The following is a 21,958-nucleotide window of genomic DNA, read 5'->3' as shown; positions in this document are numbered from 1 at the left end:
TCTGTTTGGTGGCCGGACACAGTCTGGGAAAGTGTGTGCAGGCAAAGAATTCACACACAGCACAAAGGTCCAATTATGAGCCCCCACTCAGAGAAGGAGAAGGGGGGTGAACAAGGGGATAATAGAGGCTTGTCCATCTCGGAAGGGGGTATGATGGTTTCCTTGCCTCTCACCTCGCCCTCCTCTCTCCTCCCAGCCCCACCACAAACAAATATGTGTCAACAAGAGTAGAGCATGAGCAGGAAACTCATGCAGAGAAAAACAAGTCCACTGTTTTAGCATGTTGTGCAGCTGTTGCAAAGACGCACCCTCTGAGTTAAAAAAAAAAACAAGCACTAACATAAAGCTGATATCCGAAATAAAAACAACGTAAATATCTCTATCTTCTGCAAATAGTATAATCTCTCAATAGCTTGCAGAGTGCCACTTCATAGTCATTTCTACAGTCTGTCTCCTGTCTGGTCTGAGGTGAGTTTAATCTCTGGAGTGTTGGGCCTCTGGCGTCTATACAGCTTCACCTCCAGTGTGTCTTTACTGTAACACACAGCTGATTAGATTAGCCCGTATTGGGAAAAAGTGATAGTTGCTCTGCTAGCGTCACCTTTCAAACCCTGACGATGGCTCAGTGGCAGTGCTGCTTTGATTCCTTATCTGAGACTTCAGCAACACACTTTTGGCAAATTGCTGTTTGATTCTGGATCACTCTGTAGCTGTTTTATCTCAACAAAACGCCACGCAGCTCTACACTTAACTGTGACGGCACACTACGACGGTAGTCATGAGTCTAGACAGTCTTTGATCTTACTTGTCTTGTTTGAAGTGGTGAGGACAATGTGCAAGCTCCCTTAATGGGCTATCACTAGAAAACTGTGGCTACAAACCTCCACACTTGTGGCCTGCCACTTGACTGAGACAGAGTAAACATCCACAGGAAGTTAAGAATTATGAAGGCCAAGTTGTGGATAATTGTCAACGCCACAGTTAAAGTGTACCCACCTGCTGTTTACTCAGTCATAGAATTAAATAATTCCACAGTGGCCCTATTAATCATTTGCCAAACCTATGAATAAGTTTTTGTGAACAAACAGGTACATTTTCTAAGATTGGATGAGCAGAAATTCAGATTATTATACAAGCAAATAACGAGGCCTTCTGATTCACCATATTATAAAAGTCATAGCACAAGATAATTTTACTAAAACCATGGACGTATCCCATATCATTCAAGAGAACAAGTTTGACTATTTGGTAACAAAATGCTTTTTATCTTTCGGTCCAAGATTTAGATTATGAAGAAGATTGGTATCACTCTGATGTCTATATGTTTGTTAAAAGGCTCTGTCTCATTCATTTCAATGGTTTTTGTGCAAATTTAATATAGAGAGATGTGGCTTGTGTGTTTTAGTGGTGGTGCTAAATGGCAGCTCTTGGACTTTGCACTGATCATCTTCTTGCTCCAGGTTTATAATGAATGGACAGATATGTGTGAAATCTATTTTGTCATCTAACTCTATTCAAGAAATGGTCCAAAAATACTGAACTATTGCTGTAAGTGCAATTTTATTCATCATGGTTTTCTTGTATACTTGCCAAGACATATTCACATCTAATTCAGTATTTATGGGTATGTAATGGCCAAGTACTGTGTGTATATATTAATGCATGTGTCAACATAAGTCATCATTTTCCTCCTAGTAAATGTCTTTTTCAAATAGATCATTTCTAAAGGACACTAAACATGTTTTACAACAGCCTGAAATAGAACACACTGACATTCATTGTGTCTCAGGAAGAACCGCATTCAGTTTGTCAATGCAGTGCGTGCCGTTCTTTGTTGCACTGAATATAGAAATATGCATTCATGCATTATAGGTCATACGTGACATGAAGGAGCATATGTCAGTGCAAAGGCGCATGTATACATGCACACACGTGTACGGAATGGAATGAACAAATATACAGTTGCCTGCATACGGTATGAATGTGTGTGTGTGTGTGCGTGTGTCTGTGTGTGTGTGTGTGTGTGTGTGTGTGTGTGTGTGTGTGCGTGTGTGTGTGTGTGTGCGTGTGCGTGTGTGTGTGTGTGTGTGTCTGTGTGTGTGCGTGTGTGTGTGTGTGTGTGTGTCTGTGTGTGTGCGTGTGTGTGTGTGTGTGTGTGTGTGTGTGTGTGTGTGTGTGTGTCTGTGTGTGTGCGTGTGTGTGTGTGTGTGTGTGTGTGTGTGTGTGTGTGTATGTGCAGCTGACACTCAAACATCAGCAGCTGGTGAACTGCTCTCACACACCAGGTGCAACCTGTAGCTCTAGGCACTGTGTCAGCACATAGCGTGGCAATATGACACTCAAAGGCACAAACACACAGGCGTACACACAAACATTTACCATACGCGCACAAAAACACACACAGAGACATACAGTACAAATGATGTGCACAGACACAATGCAGCGCAGCAGGTTTAAATATGAAAAGCATATTTCACTGATTGTATCGCAGCATTCGTTTTGATCTAATAGGATGAAGGCCTGTGGAGCTTTGTAGACTCAGAGAGCTTCATGTCATGTCGTCCCTGCAGTGTTCATGACTGATGTGATCGGGACACACAAGTGGTAAAGGCAGGCAATAAAAGGCATTTGGTTGCCATCTGTCTCTGTGGCCTGTGTCAAACAGTTGGCTGTCAGGCTCATGCCGTCGACACACAACCAGGATAACCATTAGTCCATAAACAGGCGCCCTCCTATATACAAATGGTTCGGGATTTCTATGGTCATGTCTGTGGTGAGATAATGGCCATAAAGCTATGACATACAGCTGTTCATGTGAAATACAGGTTAAATGGGAGTGGAATCAAGCAAAAAAAAAATTCCTTTGAAGACGGGTTTGTTTATGTGTCAAAGAATAACTGGGCGACTTATTGAGGATCATGTAGGATAATGCGATGTGGCTCGCTCTTTCAGCACGAGGCCGAGTTATGTGGAGTCTTATCCCTGTCAGAAATCACCCAGATACTTGTGCCATATTCTCTTGAAGGCTGACACATTCTAATTGTGCTGGCTATGATTTGTGGTGTGTTCTTGTATCTCAGTCTGACAATCCTGGAAGATTCCTTGAAAAATGTTTATGTTTAGTAGACAGAGTTGAACAGTGACACAGACAGGTTTAAAATTTCGCACAGATATTGATGCAAAATACTGGCTTGTATATATATATATATATATATAAAAGATTCCTTATTATTCAGATATCTCACATTAGCTGATCTTAACTATGAGTTGCATGACAGTCCTAAAATAAAGCCCCAGTCGGACCCCACATGGTGCTTCTCGCAGCTTTTCCAGCTAACTGCTAAACTTGACATGTGGATGCATTCCTTCTTTGGCCTCCCTTTGTTTTACGGTCCTCTGCTCTGCTTCCACCTTCCTCCCTTCCAGTTTTACCAAACTGCACGTTGTTGGGTTTACAGGTGTGTTGTAGTTCGCTTTTCAGATTCCTCAGAGGTGCATTCTGCTGTGTCCTTTACCTCTGTTTGACCGCCCATTATTCACTTCTGGACAAGGCATCAACTTCTCCCAATTACTGGTTAACAGTAAGTACTTTATTGAGGCTTGATAATCTGCAGAATTAATCTTTTTCTTATGAGGAAAACAGAGTGGGCGATAGGAGCGCCGCTGACAGACACGCCGAGGACACAGACACCGGCAGCTCCCAACATCGAGCCTCCTCTACAGCAGACTTCCCAATCGTCTCCGGCTTCACATAAGCCAGTCGTAGGGATTTAGAGGTTATTACTTTGTGTTCCTTTCTTTGTCTGAAGGGGTCATCTTTCCGAGTTGAGGTGATATAGGGGTGAACACGAGTGTAGCGGTGGGCAAAGCAGCACTGATGTTAAACTCCCGAATCTGCTCATCAACTCTGATGGAAATAATCTTTGATGACAAACGTGGGAGTGTGGGGTTACCTAATATTTGCCAGCGAGAAGGCGAATGATCAGAAGGGGGAAAAACGGTAAAGTAGCTTGTGAGGAGTGCGGCTCCCCCTGCGGAGCACCCCTGATTGTGAGGCCTGTAGTGTTTGAGCACTGAAGGTCATGGGTGACACCTGTTTCCCGTCTCATCTCCCCAACATCAAGTTGGATCGCTGGGAGGGAGTGGGGGGTCTGAGCCCCCAGCACAGTGAAGCACAAAACCTCCTGTGTTCGTTTCCTGCCTTGAGCAAGAAGAAGAAGAAAAAACATCACTGAGAGAGGATGAAACGGCCAAGTTTGTATATCCGGGTGGGAAATTAATTTCCGAGGTGAAAGGAAAGGTATGCAAGCCTTTGGAGGGAATAAAAAGAATCACTGATCTTTAAAGCCTCGTTTGAACAACAGACTTGAATAGTTGAGCCAAACAATTATTCCTCTTTTGTCATAGTTTTAAGACAAGTGTGTTGTTTGAGGAACTGCAGCCTAAAATATTCATGACTCTAACTGCACACATGAACCTACATGCAAATACTGCAGAGAGAGTTTGCCCCCTTGTGGACACAGATAGCACCTCATTCTATGTCTGAAGCCAGTATGTCTGTGAAATCAGATAGAATAATCATCACCTGTGAGCAGGAAAACCTGTTTGATATGACAGTAGATTCCTCCTACTATCTCAGAACAGTCATAGCATTTATAACGTTTGCCAGAGACTGTCAGATTTTATTAGACAGCTCAGGTTGGAAGAGTTGTACCTATTAGTGCTGGCTAACAGAGAGCCATCTGCTTTTTATTGTCATGGTCAGGATCAGGCCCTTGTCTTTTACCATATGGTGTTGTAAAAATAAAAAAAGAAGAAGAAAGAACACAGATAGACAATACAGTCAGATTCACACAGTACATACAGATACAGTCCAACGCCCTTAAAACAGGCTTCTGTTGGGGAAGGGCTCTCCAAAAAAAGTGCAAAATCATCTGCTCATGGTCTCTTTATTAGCAGCCTCCTTCCCAGTTGACTTCTCTGCAACTGAGGCGTGAAACTGCTCCATGTTTAGGCCCGGCCTGAGCCTCCATACACGCAACTGTGCTTGCAGCTGTATCCTGATCAAGAAGGTACAAATCCAGCTGGTTCTCCTCCCAGAACCCTCCTCCTCCTCCTCCTACACTGTTTCTCTCCGTAGCTCCTCCCTCCATCCACATGCCAAAGCACTTATATCTCGGAGGTTTAATAGCTTTTCCTGCACTTGCCCTCTCCCCTGCAAAACAATTATGTGATGTTCAGAATGCAGCCATATGTAAGCCACGCTTGCTGAAAGAACGGTGGAACTCGCTCCAGCAATTACTTAAGTTCTCCAAAGTTATAGCAAAAATTAAACTCACTTTAACACATATTCCAAGACTTAATTTCAGTATTAGATCAAATGAAAACTCATGAAATTCCCTTTTTTGGTCAAAAAATATCTTATATGTAGACATATTTTATGTTAGCTTATGCTGTATGTGTATAAGCAACACTTCTACATTGAATATAAGATATCTTTTTCAAACCAGCTTAAAAGAATTGCTTTAAATGGTAACAAACAATTTAATTTATCCATGTTAAGTTAATTTGTAACATTAATTGCACTTTTGCACGTTTTTGAGTTAGATGTACATAAATCGTGTGATTCCTCCTTAAACATGTTGCATTGTTGCATCTTAAGTTTAAGGAAAGTCAAATTGAGATTTCTAACTTTTGCAGATAAAGTATTGGCTTTATTCAAATTTGAAGTGTAAATGTGATGTTTGTCGTTAGACCCACTGTTTTTTTCCTCCCTTTACTTTAACCTTATTTAGAGAAAACAGCAGTTAAGGTGCAACAAAAAAAAAAAAAAAACCCTGAAGAAATGTGGACGTCAGGCTGTCAGATGTACAATGATTAAGGAGTAGTAAACCTAATTTTTGCACTTCTGCTGAAATTAGAATCCCAGTTAAAGGGGACAAAGTATAATTTCAAGTGGATCGAATCTGCAAAAGTAAATTGTCATCAATAACACAGAAAGATGAATGAGATTAATTTTAAATACTTTACTTCAACTACAGATCAAACACACTTTTTACAGCATTTGCTTGAACACACTTTTAATCAGTACTTGTTCATCTAAAACTGAACTTTCTGGTCACCTAGCTTCGGGGTAGCAGACAGCAGATGGCATCAGAGTGCCAGCGTGTTTTCAACCCAGGTCACATCAGTTGACGCTTTGCCCAGGTTGTTCACAGGAGGACAAAGGTGCTGAATGTATAAGTAATTGTGACCCCTTTCTGCCCTCTGGTGGATTTAAACCTAAACACGAATCCTAATAATGTGATAATTAGCATGAGATAAGTGAGTTGGATCAGTGTCAGCAAAAAAAGTAATATTTTGGGCCTGATGCTGCACTTCTATCTCTTAGCAGCCTGGGACACGTGTCCTACAGAGCAATAAATACAGTCATTTTCAGGAAACAGAGTCTCCATCCTGTATTAAAAACACTAATCAAAGTGATCGCTGTAACCTCATTTATCTAATCTTGTGACGTTAATGTCAGCTCCTTCCCTTCTGCATCCACTGTATCCAGGTGTTGTCATGGGAACATGGTGGAGACAGGAGCTGACAGCTGTTTGGGTCTAGTGATATTATTCAGCCAATCTGGCGACCCCGCCTCCCTGACAGATGGAAGGGTTGGCAAAGTGGTGATCACATTTAGCAACGTCACACATCACTCTGGATTTGATATCAGCCAAACTCATTCAATCACTTGTTCCTCCCTAAACAAGAGGATTGGCTGTGCTTTGTCTTTTTACTTTCAATATTTCCACAGAATGGGAACCTAGAGAAAATGACACTGGAACACCATCTGCTATTGTAAAAAGTTGCTTAATTGTGATGTCCTGATGTTGCACCAACTCTTGTGCATCAGTATTAGCATCTGGGCGCTGATCCAATGTCTTGATCCACATGTCACGTATCCTGCAGTGATACAACGCAGGAAATTCTCTGGAAAATCCTCACACTCGGGCGTTGGAGGATCACTTCAAAGCAGAAAGCAACACTCTCTAAATTTGGCTCATCAGAGGAACTTATCGATTTGGCCACCGAAGACCTCGTTTGTCTCCCACTTGGTGAAGTCTCAGATGACAGAGCGCTTGCGTTTTACGCCTGGCGAGTGGCAGCGAACCTTAGAAGGAGAGACAGAGTATTAATCAGGCCTCGCTCCTCTCACCCTCACCTCTCTGGATGCTCTCACAGAATGGGCATCTGTGGCCAACGGTTGAAATGAGCCTTGAAAGTGTAATTAATGAGTGCAATGGAGAGATAATTACAGAGAACAAAATTATTGATCAGGCCAGCAAACTCCAGAGTCTTAAAAATGTCTGACCTGAAAAGTCTTACCTCATAGTGGTGTCAGGAAATATGGTGAGTGAGGTAATGTAATATGGAGGACTGTGTTTGGTCTGTTTTTCATCACCCCTGGGAAATTATTGAGGTGCAAAAATAAAAAGTCTCAGTGTGAGAAACAGTTCTGACTTGTGACCTGTTTAAATTCAACAGGGATGGATATCTGTTCTGTGTGCAGTCATTGCTCTTTCACTGAAGGGAAAAGTATCATTAAAAAAACGGAAAAAGCCAAAGTTTATTGAGGCAATATTTGTGTTACGAGTATAACTCATAATAGAAGCAATTTCTAAATTTTACCATTGGTCTGTTGGTACAGTATAAGTTAAAATCATTAAGCAGTTTCTCCAAAATACATGCTGGCTGTAACTCATGAGTTACTGAAAATGAGTCAAGAGAAAATACTAACTATGAAGAATGGAATATTTCTATAAAATGTGTTAAGGGTATCTATAGTCACTGTATATATATATATATATATATATATATATATATATATATATATATATATATATATATATATATATATATATATATATATATATATATATATATATATATATATATATATATATATATATATATATATATATATATATATATATATATATATATACATATATATAAAATAAAAAATACAGTTGCATCTCTACATGCTTTCAAGACACCATAAGAATAGTTTTCTGAAAGAGATTATAAAGCTAATTGCAGCCATTTTAATGGATTTGTTTGTTGTAATAGTATATTGAATGCCGGAGCCGTACACCATAACAGTAAACTATGAATCAATTTCAATGTTAGCTTCCCCTCTACCCTTCTACCTCTCTACCCCTCCACCCCTCTTCCCCTCTACCCTTCTACCTCTCTACCCCTCTTCCCCTCTACCCTTCTACCCCTCCACCCCTCTTCCCCTCTACCCTTCTACCTCTCTACCTCTTCTGTCCCTCTCAACTCACCGGCCAGCAGGCAGATGGGTTCTGCTCAAGGTTTCTTCCTGTTGAAAGGGTGTTTTTCTTGCCACTGTGGCCTTAGGGCTGCTCTGGGGATTCAGGCATATGGGTTCTCTAAAGCATCTTGAGACAATTTGACCTGTAATCGGTGCTATATAAATAAAATTGAATTTAATTGAATTTAAATTGAAAGGATTTTAGAGGACTCACATGCGGCGATGAAATGTTTCTAAATGCATTTACTCAACTGTGTATTTAAGTACAAAACTGAGGCATTGCATTTTTACAAACAAAATGTATGAAGCACATATGAAATGTTGTACAATGGTTTATTGCGGATGAAATTGCACATACAAGTAAATTTGAAACTTTCAGAAACTGTTTTGCTAATCGCATTTTCCATGTAACACTACAAACGTTTGGTTCCAGCTTTTCAACTAAAACTGTAAAAAGCTGTTTACACACTAACCCTCTGAACCCCAAGCAGTTTCTGGGAGTTATACACTCCTGTCACATTTTTATTCTCTGTGGACTTGTTTTTCACAGCAGTACAAAATCCTGCACCTCTATGGAAACAACACAACCATGGCTAGAAGTAGAGAGAACTCAGAAACATCTTTTGTGCAATTAGAATGCCATAAATCATTAAAAAGAAGATAGAAAAGTTCAATTCACCTACATTCAGCATGTAGCAAATTTTTCCACTGGCCGCAGGTCACGAACACTACTGTGACTCTGCGTACTATAGACATTTACTACTTACATTTTACTTGCTGTTCTGTTCAAACAGAGCCTGCAGTTCCTCTGTATAGTCTCTGAATATTTGTGAAGTGACTTTTGGTCACAGCTGAGTCACTAATGACTTCTTGATTATATCAAGCAGCACAGATTTTTTATTTTTCCAAAATGTGATTAGTGCAAATGGTTACAATTGGCAGAATTTTAAATGAGACACGTAGAATGAAGTAATCTCAATAAAATATCATAGTTCTAAGCTTAGAGTTGATTAACATTCCTGACAGAATTGCAGATGAGTTGTTCAAAGGTTGAAAATCTAATGATTCTTTTTGATTTTATAGTTTCTGCCTCTGATAAGTGGCATATTTTTGGTGATTCTTTAAAGAATGATCTTTTTCAAACCCATCAACAGGTAATACTTTAATACTTTCATAATAGATTATTGTTGTAATGCTAATTTACTTGCAATGAAACATTCTGACTTAAGTAAAGATATGCATCCTTCTTCTACCACTACTTATAAACCCATGTTAACATGGCAATATATTTAATTCTTATTCCTCCTGTCCATGCTGGACTCTATTCAGGAGATCTACTCATCAGCCTGATTAATGAGACACAAGAGCTACAGTTTTTGTTCTGTGAAAAAAAAATGCATCTTTAATTTCAGTCAAAGCTAAAATGATGCTTCAGCAATCAGAAGAAAGTTACTCAACACCCTCCTTGTGTTTCCTAAACGGTGTTTTCTTTCTAAGCTGGCATCCGCTTGAAGCGAGCTGATAAAAGTACACGTTGCTGCTCTGACTATAAAAATCTGCTTGAAATTTTTCACTGACAACGTTGGGCGGTTTTGACTGCGTACTTACATATGCATAAATAACTAGCAGCAATTTCCGGGAACGGCTGTGAGAATCTGTGTAATGAAATATACTTCAAGGACGTACATTTAAAAAAAGTCAAAGTAGATGTGAGTGACTGTCATAAATGAATCAAACAAACCACTGTCTTATAGAACGGTTTCCAATGTATTACAGCTGCACTTTAAAGTGGGAGCAAAATGTAACTGAAATATTGATTACAGGATGAAGGAATGATGATGATACTGAATGAAATGAGATCAAATGATTGTCTGGGGTGCAGAGCAGTTAAATAATGTGTGTATGGTTGAACGAGCAATACTATATCTATCTATCTATCTATCTATCTATCTATCTATCTATCTATCTATCTATCTATCTATCTATCTATCTATCTATCTATCTATCTATCTATCTATCTATCTATCTATCTATCTATATGTATGTATGCACACACACACACACCCACACACACACACACACACACACACACACACACACACACACACACACACACACACTCACACACACACACACACACACACACACACACACACACACACACACACACACACACACACACACACACACACACACACACACACACACACACACACACACACACACACACACACACACACACTCACATATGCCCTTTCCTTTAGATTCCTTTCCTTTCCCTCCTCTCCCCTCACCTGTGCTGGGCAGCTAATGAGGCTGCAAGCCGATGGCCAGATGAAAGATGGACAGTGGGAGTGACAGGTTTATTTTTGGTCTTGTGAAATAGCACCGAGCATGAAAAATGACGTGCCAGCTTAAATAATTAAACAGCTTCAGAGCTCCACTGATCCACCTGTGCACAGATCAATAGACAACATTCAGATGGAGCATGCCATATGTTGTAAAGTGGGCCACACCACCTCACACCTGAGAGAGGATGTTCATTTTATTCCTGGCAAGGAGCTGCTTAGTAGTTATGAATTGCTTTACAGATATTTTGTGGAGATGTCAGATGGCCAGATTTTCCCCACTAGCAGAGTATAATCCCGTTTGACCACCTGAGGTTATGAATTTTTTTGATATAAACACAGTATCAAATCTAATAATGATTCCATAACGGCCTGCCTTCCCTGTTCACTCATGGTCTAATACCTAATGAATACTCTTACAGTCATTGCTCTGTTCTTAGGGCTCAATTTTCTATTCTATTTCTGTGTTTTGAACATCAAATGCTGTGCAGGGCCCTTGTGTGGGATTAGAGGGCTTGTTCCTTCCTAATAGGCCCTTGACCTTCGCAGCTCCCTGACAGGGCTTCAGCATTACGCCTTTGCGGTAACGTCCGCTATCCGGGCTCCCATGATGCAAATTTCATGTCACAACATCAAACAGCGCGCTGATCAAAGGTCAGCCCTCCTTTGTGTAGGTGTTTGATATCAAAATTTCTATTTCATCTCCAGCTGTCAAGGGCTGTTAGAGCTGCAGAGCAAAGGATGGAGGGAGGGAAAAGAGACCAAGAAGAGGTAGTCAAAGCTGGAAAAAAAAGAGAAAGAAATGTGGCAAACTAAGCTTGAAAAATAGGTGACAAGGCCCACTGGAGCTTCTGTGTTTGAAGTTTATGTACACAAAGCTGCATTTGTCTTGAGCAGTTTTTCTCATTTCTGTTCCTCAGATTTCGAGCACAGTGGTTGTAATCAAATGCTACATCTAATATAGCCATATTCTTTATTTCCCTGCTTTGATTGTGTTTCTGTTTTCACACACGTTCCTCGCAAGCCCCTCGAAAATTGCAGAGGAAAGGGAAGAAGGACATTGGAACCGATGCATCATTCCGATTAATTAGGGCCATGATTTGGAGAGGCGTCTCCGAAATTAACCAATCTGGATGTGGAATTAAGTTGCAGGAGGAGAACAGTTGGGCTTCGAGGCATCCGGATCTGTGACATTATGCATGAAATTATGGTTAAGAAAGAAGCTCTCAGTCAGGATGATGCACTCATGTGGCATTCAGTGTGTTCCAGTGGCGAGGACTGCGTGTTATATGAAAAAAATAAATAATTAAAGGTCATACATCATGCACTCTGATGCCCCCATCCCAACAAACACACTGTTTAATCACCAGCACCACTTTCACTTGTAATCCCTCACACAGTCACACAGGCCTCCTAATAAACTAAACTATTCCCTAATTAGCCAGGAGAAATTACAGAATATCCACACTTTCGGGACCATCAGCAAAGCAGGACAACGTGGCAGCATCACTGCATTCCATGCAAATACAACACCTGAAGGCAAACCTGATGAATAAATCTCAGGCTGGAGGTGGAGTTTTCCCATTCAAGGCCATACTGGAGAAATTATACACAGGAGGAGTGTCAGCTTGTGAGTCAGGACTGCATGAAAGCAAGGGCAGATCATACCTGGCACTCCAAAAGTCTCATTATTTGTTTTTATCTAGTGTTAACTTTGCAGCATACAGAAACAAAATGTTTGGTTTTAGCAGAACCAGTACTAGGGATTGGTTTGGGTGTTTTATAGAGATCACAAAAAACACCAGATTCCAACACCTTCTCATCTGACAGAAGTTTTGTTTTTTTTGTGCTGCATTTCTAATTCTCAGTGATAGATGGCAATGTTGCTCTTTCATAAAGACACACTCAACTGCATTTGATGGTTGGTGTTTTTTCAAATCGCTCTTTCTTGCAAACATTTTTACTCAGTAATTGTTCAATTTAAGCCTATCAGGGGGCATTTTGGCAAATATACTGTTAAATAGAAACACAAATGAGTGAAACACTCAGAGTTATGAAGCTGGGAAACGTGTATTATGAGGAAATACGACTTTCAGACAGGAAAAAAAAAGAGATCCAATAACTCTCAGTTGCCTCCATGAAGGAAAAGGGGTTTTAATTTTACACTTGAGCAGTGTGTATAAAGCATAATGTTGTCACTCAATTCTTTCCATTAATAGCTTGTTTGTTTTTTCTTGGATATTTCGATAAAAAGTGGGAACTTTTCAGCCTTAAGAGTTTGACTTTTGTGACTTCTTCATCCTGTATTTCTTCTTACAACCATTTTTATACGTAACCTGCTGTCATGTTAAGTGAAACACGCACGAGACGAGCATGAATCACTGCACATAAACTGATCTAAGAGCCAAGATTAAAGGCCATACTTAGCTAAAACAGGGAAGTGGTTGTCATTTACTCTGGAAATCAAAGATTTCTTATGTCATTTGTAATGTTGAGGGGTGCAAATGAAAGAATGAGGATGCCTCCTTAAACAGATCACCATGTAGAAGATGAAGCAGTAGCTGCAAAGACAAATTAACTGCATGGGGGGTGGGGTAATTACTCTCCCCCTGATACAAATGAAAGCACTGGGGTTATCTCCCAGCTCATGAATAGGCTTTGTGTATAACGGAGAGGCTCCTCATATCCAATAGTAGTGACATTAATTGCCAGACAAGCCTAAACCTTGTTCATGGAGAAGTATGAGGGGCAGAAGATGCTTTTCTGTTTCTGTTATTTTTTGTGGCGTCCCCACCTGTGGAGAGACTGAGAGAGAGAAAGAGAGAGGGGGGGAAGGAGGTGGAACAGAATTAAAATGAAGCTGGAAAAGTTGTGAGACGATAGGCAGAGAAAAATGGGAGATACTGGCTGACAGAAACATCATCAGCTCCACAAATGAAACAAGGGAGAAGAGGGCAAGCAAAGAGCGATGTGAGTGAAAACGGTGTAGACAGACATCGCGTCCAGAGGCTCCTCAAATCCTCCTTCTCAACCAACACTCATCCCTTGTGTGCAACGGAGCTTCGTCTGGGACTCAATACCTAATTATAGAGAAAGGAACTACAGAATGCCTTCAGAGGAGTTTAAAAATGACGTTTGAAGTAGATGAGACAAAAACATTTCAGTCGTTTGCACTGATTGCAGTGCAACAAAATCAAAGCTCTTCCCACCATCGTCACCCTCAAAAGTCCTCGCAACAGGAAGAGGACAAGGCAGGAGTGTAGAGTAGCCCAGGCCAGAGGTAATAAACTATGACATTTCCAGTCTTGCTGTGGCAGATGCTTTCTGGCTGCACTCAGCCCCTCCACTCCTTGGTCTGTGCTCTATCTCGACACCTCAGGTCAGTAACTTTGACTCGCTAACCACCCTCATTAGTATTCTAGAAAGCTCCGTGGCAGACATCCAGATTCTGTGTCGGGAAAACAAAGGCTGCTGGTGTAGATCCACTGTGGGATCTGGCTTCTAGCAAACTGCTGTGATATGACTGAGGTGGAGCTGAGGAGGAAGAGGAATCATCATTGCAAAAGAAACTCCTCTCGAAGAATAGATTGAGATGAATTTATGTTGATTTTTAAGCTATTTAAGGTTACGGATTAGCGCTATGAATCAGATGGTCTTCAAACCAGTGGTGAAATATCACTAAGCACAAATTTCAAGTTGTACTTTACATTGATAAGATTTTATTTCTAGATCTTGATCATCTCCATAAAAAGTTGCAGTTAAAATTAACATTTCAATAATGATAATCTAACATTCACACTATCTACTTTCCTGCATAATGAGTGTTTTGGTTTAATGCTTTTAGTACATTTTGCCGATAATGCTGATACACGTTTATTGCAATATTTTCCATTGCAGTGCAGCTCGATTAGCTTTACTTAAAGGTAAGTTGAACATAAACTTGATAAAATTCTGTTTTATATTTTTCAACGTCAACATATTCCACTGAAGTGTCAGGCGGCTGATCAACTGTGATCCTTGTCTCTGGTGTATTATGTTCCATGTGAGAATTCCAAGACAACGGGTGCATTCACGAAGCGTACAAGGAAAACCTGCAGCATAAAGCACAAGCTGCATATCTATTCATGTGACTGACCTTATGTCATGTCCACGTGGACTCTAATATGCTGGTAAAGCGATGAGAACTATTGGAAAACATGTTATGAAATGATTCATTGCAAAAGAAGCGCACTTATTGAAGGTCAATACATTCTTTCTATCCAGTCAACAGATTATTAAACCACAAAGAGGTGGTAATGTGGAGCCACAACTGCTTGGAGAAGATATTGAAGTGTATTTTCTATAAGAGTTTTTTTGTGTAGTGTTCTGGTAATTGGGAATATCTGGGTTTATGCAGACACACATGCAATTGTTCATTCGTTATATTCATTCTGGTTTCTTTGTAGGATGTACAACCAAAACAAGGGACGCTGCCTCAGACCTGTGCTTATATGTCATTCTTTAATGAAAACAAACAAACAAAAAAAGTCTTATAGAAATACAGAAAAAACTTGCTGAAGCAGTAACTGTGACTTGAACTGAAGCAAGAAAAGTCCGAGGCACTCTGTACTTACTCAATTAAAAGTCCTTTATTAGCTACATGGACACCACCAACATGTTTCGACACCAAGTCTTCGTCAGGGCAACATTTGTAAATGAACTGAACAGCAGGAAGTCTACTTTTAAAAAACACTTAACAGGAAGTCACATGATCGTGTGTGGTCATGTGACTCCACCCAAGTATTCATTCATAAAAGACAAATAAAATATATACACTTTGGAATATTTTCACAGAGCAATAGGCAAGCATATCATCCATAATGCATAAATAAAGCTCATTATGTAACACTATATTTCAATAATAAACCATGATGCATCATGTTAACATATAGAAGAAAATAAATAATGAAAAAATTACTGACTGCAAGGCACTGTGTGTAGAATAGGAAACAGTGGCATGAAACAGTGAGTAAACCCTCATCATCAAAGACAATCATTCAGAACACATTAATATATTTACAGAAACGGAGAAAAGTCTATTTCTTCATTTAGTCCAGGGAACACAGTTGCTTTCAAAGAGTGGATCCAGAAGGTTTCCCTCTGCAATAATCTTTTCAACCTGTCACCCCCTCGGGGAGTGTTCTCAATAACTTCAATTGCCATGATTGTGAGTTCATTAATGTTTGTGTGGGTCATGTTCTTGAAATGTTTTGCAATCGGATATTCCATGTTTCCTTTACGGATAGCATATTTGTGTTCTGCAAAACGCTCTTTCAGTTTTCTTTTTGTGCGACCAATGTAAAAACACCCACAAACACAGTCCAGTCGGTATACCACATGTGTTGTATTACAGTTTGCAAAAGAACGACATTTAAAAGTGTAGGTGCATGTAGAGTCCATAAAATGTGTAGAACGATTGATCTGTGTGCAATGGACACATGCCCCACATCTGAAGGTGCCAATGGGTTTTTTGAAAAAGGTCTCAAGTTTTGATGCTGGCAAATAGTTTTTGACGATTTTGTCCTTGAGGGTGGGGGCTTTTTTAAAGGCAAACCTGGGGGGCTCAGAGAACAAGGGGCCCAGTGAAGGGTCACAAGCCAGTATGGACCAGTTTTTTGTAATGGCGTTTTTGATTTTGTATGCCATGTTGCTGTACTGTAAAGTACAGAAAATTCTGTTTTTTGTTTGTGATGGAGCTCGCTGTCTCCTTATGAGAAGATTTCTTCTGTCCAAAGTTTTTGCTCGTGTTAGAGCCCCACTCAGTGTCTTTGCTTTGTAGCCAAATTTCCATCCTTTGGACAAGATAACCTTGAATTTAAACAAAAATGGGAGTCCGTACTAAATAAATGCTCTTTTGACCTGATGCTATTACTGATTGATGAGGCAAAAAATCAAAGAGAAGAAATCAAACAGAAGATACCGGAAGTAAAACGGAAGTTGTCACTTGTCAACGTGACACAACAACAGAAGGAGGAAGCAGCTATCACTGAAAGTAAAATAAACGACGACATACGTGAGCTGACAAAGACCATCACAAGTACAAAAATGAACAAGTTTCAAAGAGACAAAAAAGATTATGATGAAGGAGCCATCTATTCTTGGCAGCGCCGGCACACCCGGGGACCACCGAGACGCGGCCGTACAGTCTCATTCAGCTTACCGGGCAGCACCACAAGTGAGGACGAGGACCGCTCTGACACAAGTCTGGCTGGTTCTTCTCATTTTTTAGACAAAACCCGGACACCTCACAGTGGCGCAGGAAGAAAACACGGCGGGGCAGACGGGGGAGGAGGAAAACGACAGCTGAGACCTCGACAGCCCCATCAAAATTACCACCACCACCACAAACGGTAATCAATATATCTAATGTTCCTCTCCCACCAGACTGTCAAAAACTCCTATCAAGGGGATTATCTTTTGCACCTACTCACATAACCAATAGTTTTCAAACTAGAATAGAGCTCTATAAATTCTACCGCAACCTACATTTAAAAACATGGTACCACACACACCCCTCGCCCTGTACCACTTCATCCACGGACCCTTCACAGCCCCTATCCTACTTTAAACGAAAATCAACCTTCTTCCCACTGAGTAACAACTCATGCTTAAACGCATTTATGAAGAAAGTCGATCATGATGTCAACTTGATTCTACAAAATAACACAGCAACTACGTCAAATTTGTGCTCAGGTGAAAGACGAGCTATGGTGTGGCTTAAAAAAGAAGAAGACATCGTGGTGAGAAGAGCGGATAAAGGGGGAGCTACAGTAATATGGGGTAAGAATGATTACATCATGGAAGCCCAAAAACAATTAAACAATAGACAGTATTATGTGCCACTCAAATCGAACCCCACTGAGAACATAAAAAGAGACCTTTTTGCAATTTTGAACCCTGCACTGGAAAATAAGTGGATTAACAAGAATGAATTTGAATTTCTCTCTCCCTCTAACCCTAAACTGGCAACTTTTTATCTTCTTCCCAAAATACACAAAAACCTTCATTCACCCCCAGGTAGACCAATAATTAACGGAATTGACACTATTACAGAACCAGCTTCTCAATATATAGACTTTGTTATCAAACCCCTAACAATGTCACTGAAAGCATATTTGCAAGATACTACACATATACTCAAGGACCTTCAAGAAATGCAACAAGCCCCAAATGCTATTTTAGCAACCATGGATGTTGAGTCACTTTACTCAAATATTGACCACCAGGAAGGCCTAGAGGCCCTTGAACATTTTTTACAAAAAAGATCAAACACCGAGACTCCTCCGACACAATTTGTTGTTTCTCTCACCCAATGGTCCCTCAATAACAATATATTCCTATTCCAGGATCGTCTCTACCAACAAACCAAGGGGACTGCCATGGGGGCTTCATACGCCCCCAACTATGCGGGATTATTTTTGGGGCTATGGGAAGAGAGGTATGTGCACAGCACTGAAAACCCCTTCAAACAGCTCATCAAATACTATGGTCGTTACATTGATGACCTTTTCTTCATTTTTACTGGTACAACAGAACAACTTCAAGAATTTCATCAATATTTAAACAGCACTAATCCTAACATCAAACTCAGTTTGGAATTCAGCAACAAAGAAATAAACTTCTTGGACCTTCTAATATCACTGGATGAACAAGGCTCAATACACACATCTCTGTTCAGAAAAAGTACAGATCGAAATACTGTTTTACATGCTGAATCCTTCCATCCTAAGAGTCTCATTGAAAACATTCCATTTGGGCAATTTCAACGTCTCAAGCGCATCTGCAACTCTCAAACGGACTTCAATACCCAAGCTACGGAAATGCAACAGCGGTTCGTTCAAAGGGGCTACAAAGCAAAGACACTGAGTGGGGCTCTAACACGAGCAAAAACTTTGGACAGAAGAAATCTTCTCATAAGGAGACAGCGAGCTCCATCACAAACAAAAAACAGAATTTTCTGTACTTTACAGTACAGCAACATGGCATACAAAATCAAAAACGCCATTACAAAAAACTGGTCCATACTGGCTTGTGACCCTTCACTGGGCCCCTTGTTCTCTGAGCCCCCCAGGTTTGCCTTTAAAAAAGCCCCCACCCTCAAGGACAAAATCGTCAAAAACTATTTGCCAGCATCAAAACTTGAGACCTTTTTCAAAAAACCCATTGGCACCTTCAGATGTGGGGCATGTGTCCATTGCACACAGATCAATCGTTCTACACATTTTATGGACTCTACATGCACCTACACTTTTAAATGTCGTTCTTTTGCAAACTGTAATACAACACATGTGGTATACCGACTGGACTGTGTTTGTGGGTGTTTTTACATTGGTCGCACAAAAAGAAAACTGAAAGAGCGTTTTGCAGAACACAAATATGCTATCCGTAAAGGAAACATGGAATATCCGATTGCAAAACATTTCAAGAACATGACCCACACAAACATTAATGAACTCACAATCATGGCAATTGAAGTTATTGAGAACACTCCCCGAGGGGGTGACAGGTTGAAAAGATTATTGCAGAGGGAAACCTTCTGGATCCACTCTTTGAAAGCAACTGTGTTCCCTGGACTAAATGAAGAAATAGACTTTTCTCCGTTTCTGTAAATATATTAATGTGTTCTGAATGATTGTCTTTGATGATGAGGGTTTACTCACTGTTTCATGCCACTGTTTCCTATTCTACACACAGTGCCTTGCAGTCAGTAATTTTTTCATTATTTATTTTCTTCTATATGTTAACATGATGCATCATGGTTTATTATTGAAATATAGTGTTACATAATGAGCTTTATTTATGCATTATGGATGATATGCTTGCCTATTGCTCTGTGAAAATATTCCAAAGTGTATATATTTTATTTGTCTTTTATGAATGAATACTTGGGTGGAGTCACATGACCACACACGATCATGTGACTTCCTGTTAAGTGTTTTTTAAAAGTAGACTTCCTGCTGTTCAGTTCATTTACAAATGTTGCCCTGACGAAGACTTGGTGTCGAAACATGTTGGTGGTGTCCATGTAGCTAATAAAGGACTTTTAATTGAGTAAGTACAGAGTGCCTCGGACTTTTCTTGCTTCAGTTCAAGTCACAGTTACTGCTTCAGCAAGTTTTTTCTGTATTTCTATTCATCCGCGGGCCTGGTCCTTGTAGAGCACCTGCTTTTTACCCATTGTTCACACCTGTTTTGGAGCCATAAGCAGCACTCAACAATCCTCCCTTTTTTTGCAAAAAAAGTCTTATATTGCATATTCATCTCTTGACTGGCATGACTTGCAAGTTGTGATCCTATGACTGACATCATTTTTTGTATTTTTTTTTTTTTTTTAAACTTTGCACATGGAAAAATTTCTTTTGCATCTAAAAAAAATGTATAGTTTGCTGTCAATCTGCAAGCATTTTTGTATTGAGTTGAATATTCTCATAAAGACATATTGGTAGATGAATAAATAAATAATTCTACGGAAAAACACAAACAAAAGCTCAAACAGGCAAGAAACCACACAAATGTATTTCACATGCACATTTACACAAACACACAGTACAGGCAGGGAATGGTATTTTAGCTAAATTAATGACAACACAGACGCAATGTGTTCAAAAAATGATTTAATGAGATGTCTCTGTGTACTGAACAGACCCCAAAATGTCATGTTTTGAAACACATGTCTGGAGTTTATCTTTTTATAGCTGCAAATAAAATAAATAAATCTTATTTAAAAAGCAGATCACTGTGAGAACTGTGACTTGACATGATTTATTCATTAAGACATTGCCAAATCATTTATTTTGATGGCACTGCTTAAAATTACAACCATGCATTTGCATGTACGTGTGATTTTTTTTTTTCCTGCTTTCACATGCACATAAAATACAGCTGGGAAGAGAAATGAGTGCACAGATGTTTGACAAACTGTTTCCGGTAAATATACCGTGTACCAACATAACTGTAATTTATCTTTTAGCATAAAATGACACGTGTTCCTTTTAAATGTAGCATCAGCGCTTATTTACCAAAAAATAGCTTTTGGATATAGCTCCTAGTTAAATAACCTTGCCTCTGCAGTTTAAGCAGCACTGTTATGCCTCGCTCACTAATTCAGTGACTTGGCCTGCGGTCATGGGATTAAAAGAGATAAGCACTGGTGAATATTCCACTGCTTGGAATGGAGGTCTCCCATTTATCACCCAGTGAGACCAGTGAATAATACATGTGCTTGTCCAGTACATGCACAGTAAAGCAAGGGCACTTGTGGTAAAAAAAGTATTGCCCTTGTCTAACCAGTTAGGCCTCCCTGAGGCTGATTCCGACAGGTCTATTTGGAACAGTCTTGTTTGACCTCTCGCTATGTCTTCCCTTGGAGCCATGCGTACAGCCGATCAATCACTTGATAATACACCCACCTTCCTGTTCATTTCTATGCATGCACACACATACGCTTCTTTTTTCCTGTCTCTGGCTTTCCTTGGACCAACACATTAGGGCTGTATTATATCTGTTTCCTATCAAATGTAAACTCTGCTGCCTTGAAACTTGAAACAGTAATGTCTGGTATTCATGTGAGCCGATATCAATAAAGCCCCACATCACTCTGCTTCGGCATGCATGGTCTTCCTCAGCGGTGCTGCTTTGATCACACTAGAATGACTCTGATTGCATGGCACTCCTCAGTCAGGAGATGGGACTCATGAATCCAAATGTTTCAGCAGGTGTCTGCATGTAACGTTGCGCCCAACTGTGGTCTTTTTCCACATGGGATGGATTGACATATAAGCACAGGTCTGAGGCAGTGTATTCACTGATCTTTAGATGGGAAAGGAGGGAGAGATGGAGGAGCAAAAGCCTCTAACCATGGGGGATACACAATAACATGGCCACCATAAGGGATCTGGTTTCATATTGTGTGGAAAACCTTCTCATAGACTGATGCAGCAGGTATGGGTGAGATGATTAAGTGCTAAAGTTGCATTTTCATCTCTGAGCAGGCAGCCCTGAGGCCAGAGAGGCTGCATGATTGCCTCTGTGTGCTACATTACATTGACATGATGGAGAATACTCTCCTGGGGCCTGAAATAATGTAAAAGGAAAGTGGGAGAGAGGAAAAAAAAGCCCATCCCTGCCTTTCTGCTGGGGCCCAAGAATTTTCTCCATGCAATCGGATTTGCTGATGGATCTCCCGGTGCCGTTGCCTCAGTGCCGATGACAGAAAGAGCATTTGCACATGGGTGCATGGCAGCGCACACCA

General features: G+C 40.3%; 1 protein-coding gene across 2 annotated transcripts; it reads left to right on the top strand.

Moving 5' to 3' along the window:
• The first annotated feature begins 16,494 nt into the window (after positions 1–16,494).
• On the top strand, positions 16,495–19,762 carry LOC129347251 (uncharacterized). Of its 2 annotated transcripts, XM_055011046.1 has the most exons (3): positions 16,495–17,057; positions 18,054–18,145; positions 18,241–19,762. In XM_055011046.1, the coding sequence occupies exons 1-3, from the start codon at positions 16,570–16,572 to the stop codon at positions 19,314–19,316; spliced, it is 1,656 nt and encodes a 551-aa protein (XP_054867021.1). In that variant the 5' UTR covers positions 16,495–16,569; the 3' UTR covers positions 19,317–19,762. The 2 variants fall into 2 exon arrangements, with proteins under 2 accessions (XP_054867021.1, XP_054867020.1); XM_055011045.1 differs by having other exon boundaries at positions 17,401–19,762.
• The last annotated feature ends 2,196 nt before the right edge of the window (positions 19,763–21,958 follow it).

Source organism: Amphiprion ocellaris, chromosome 5, assembly GCF_022539595.1.
Source record: "Amphiprion ocellaris isolate individual 3 ecotype Okinawa chromosome 5, ASM2253959v1, whole genome shotgun sequence".
NCBI lineage: Eukaryota > Metazoa > Chordata > Actinopteri > Pomacentridae > Amphiprion > Amphiprion ocellaris.
Note: the sequence above shows the minus strand (reverse complement) of the source record. Positions and strands in the feature narration are given on the sequence as shown.

What these genes read in the sequence shown, in the direction of transcription:
- LOC129347251 (XM_055011045.1), top strand. Translation starts at nt 17,415, where the DNA reads ATGGTGTGGCTTAAAAAAGAAGAAGACATCGTGGTGAGAAGAGCGGAT.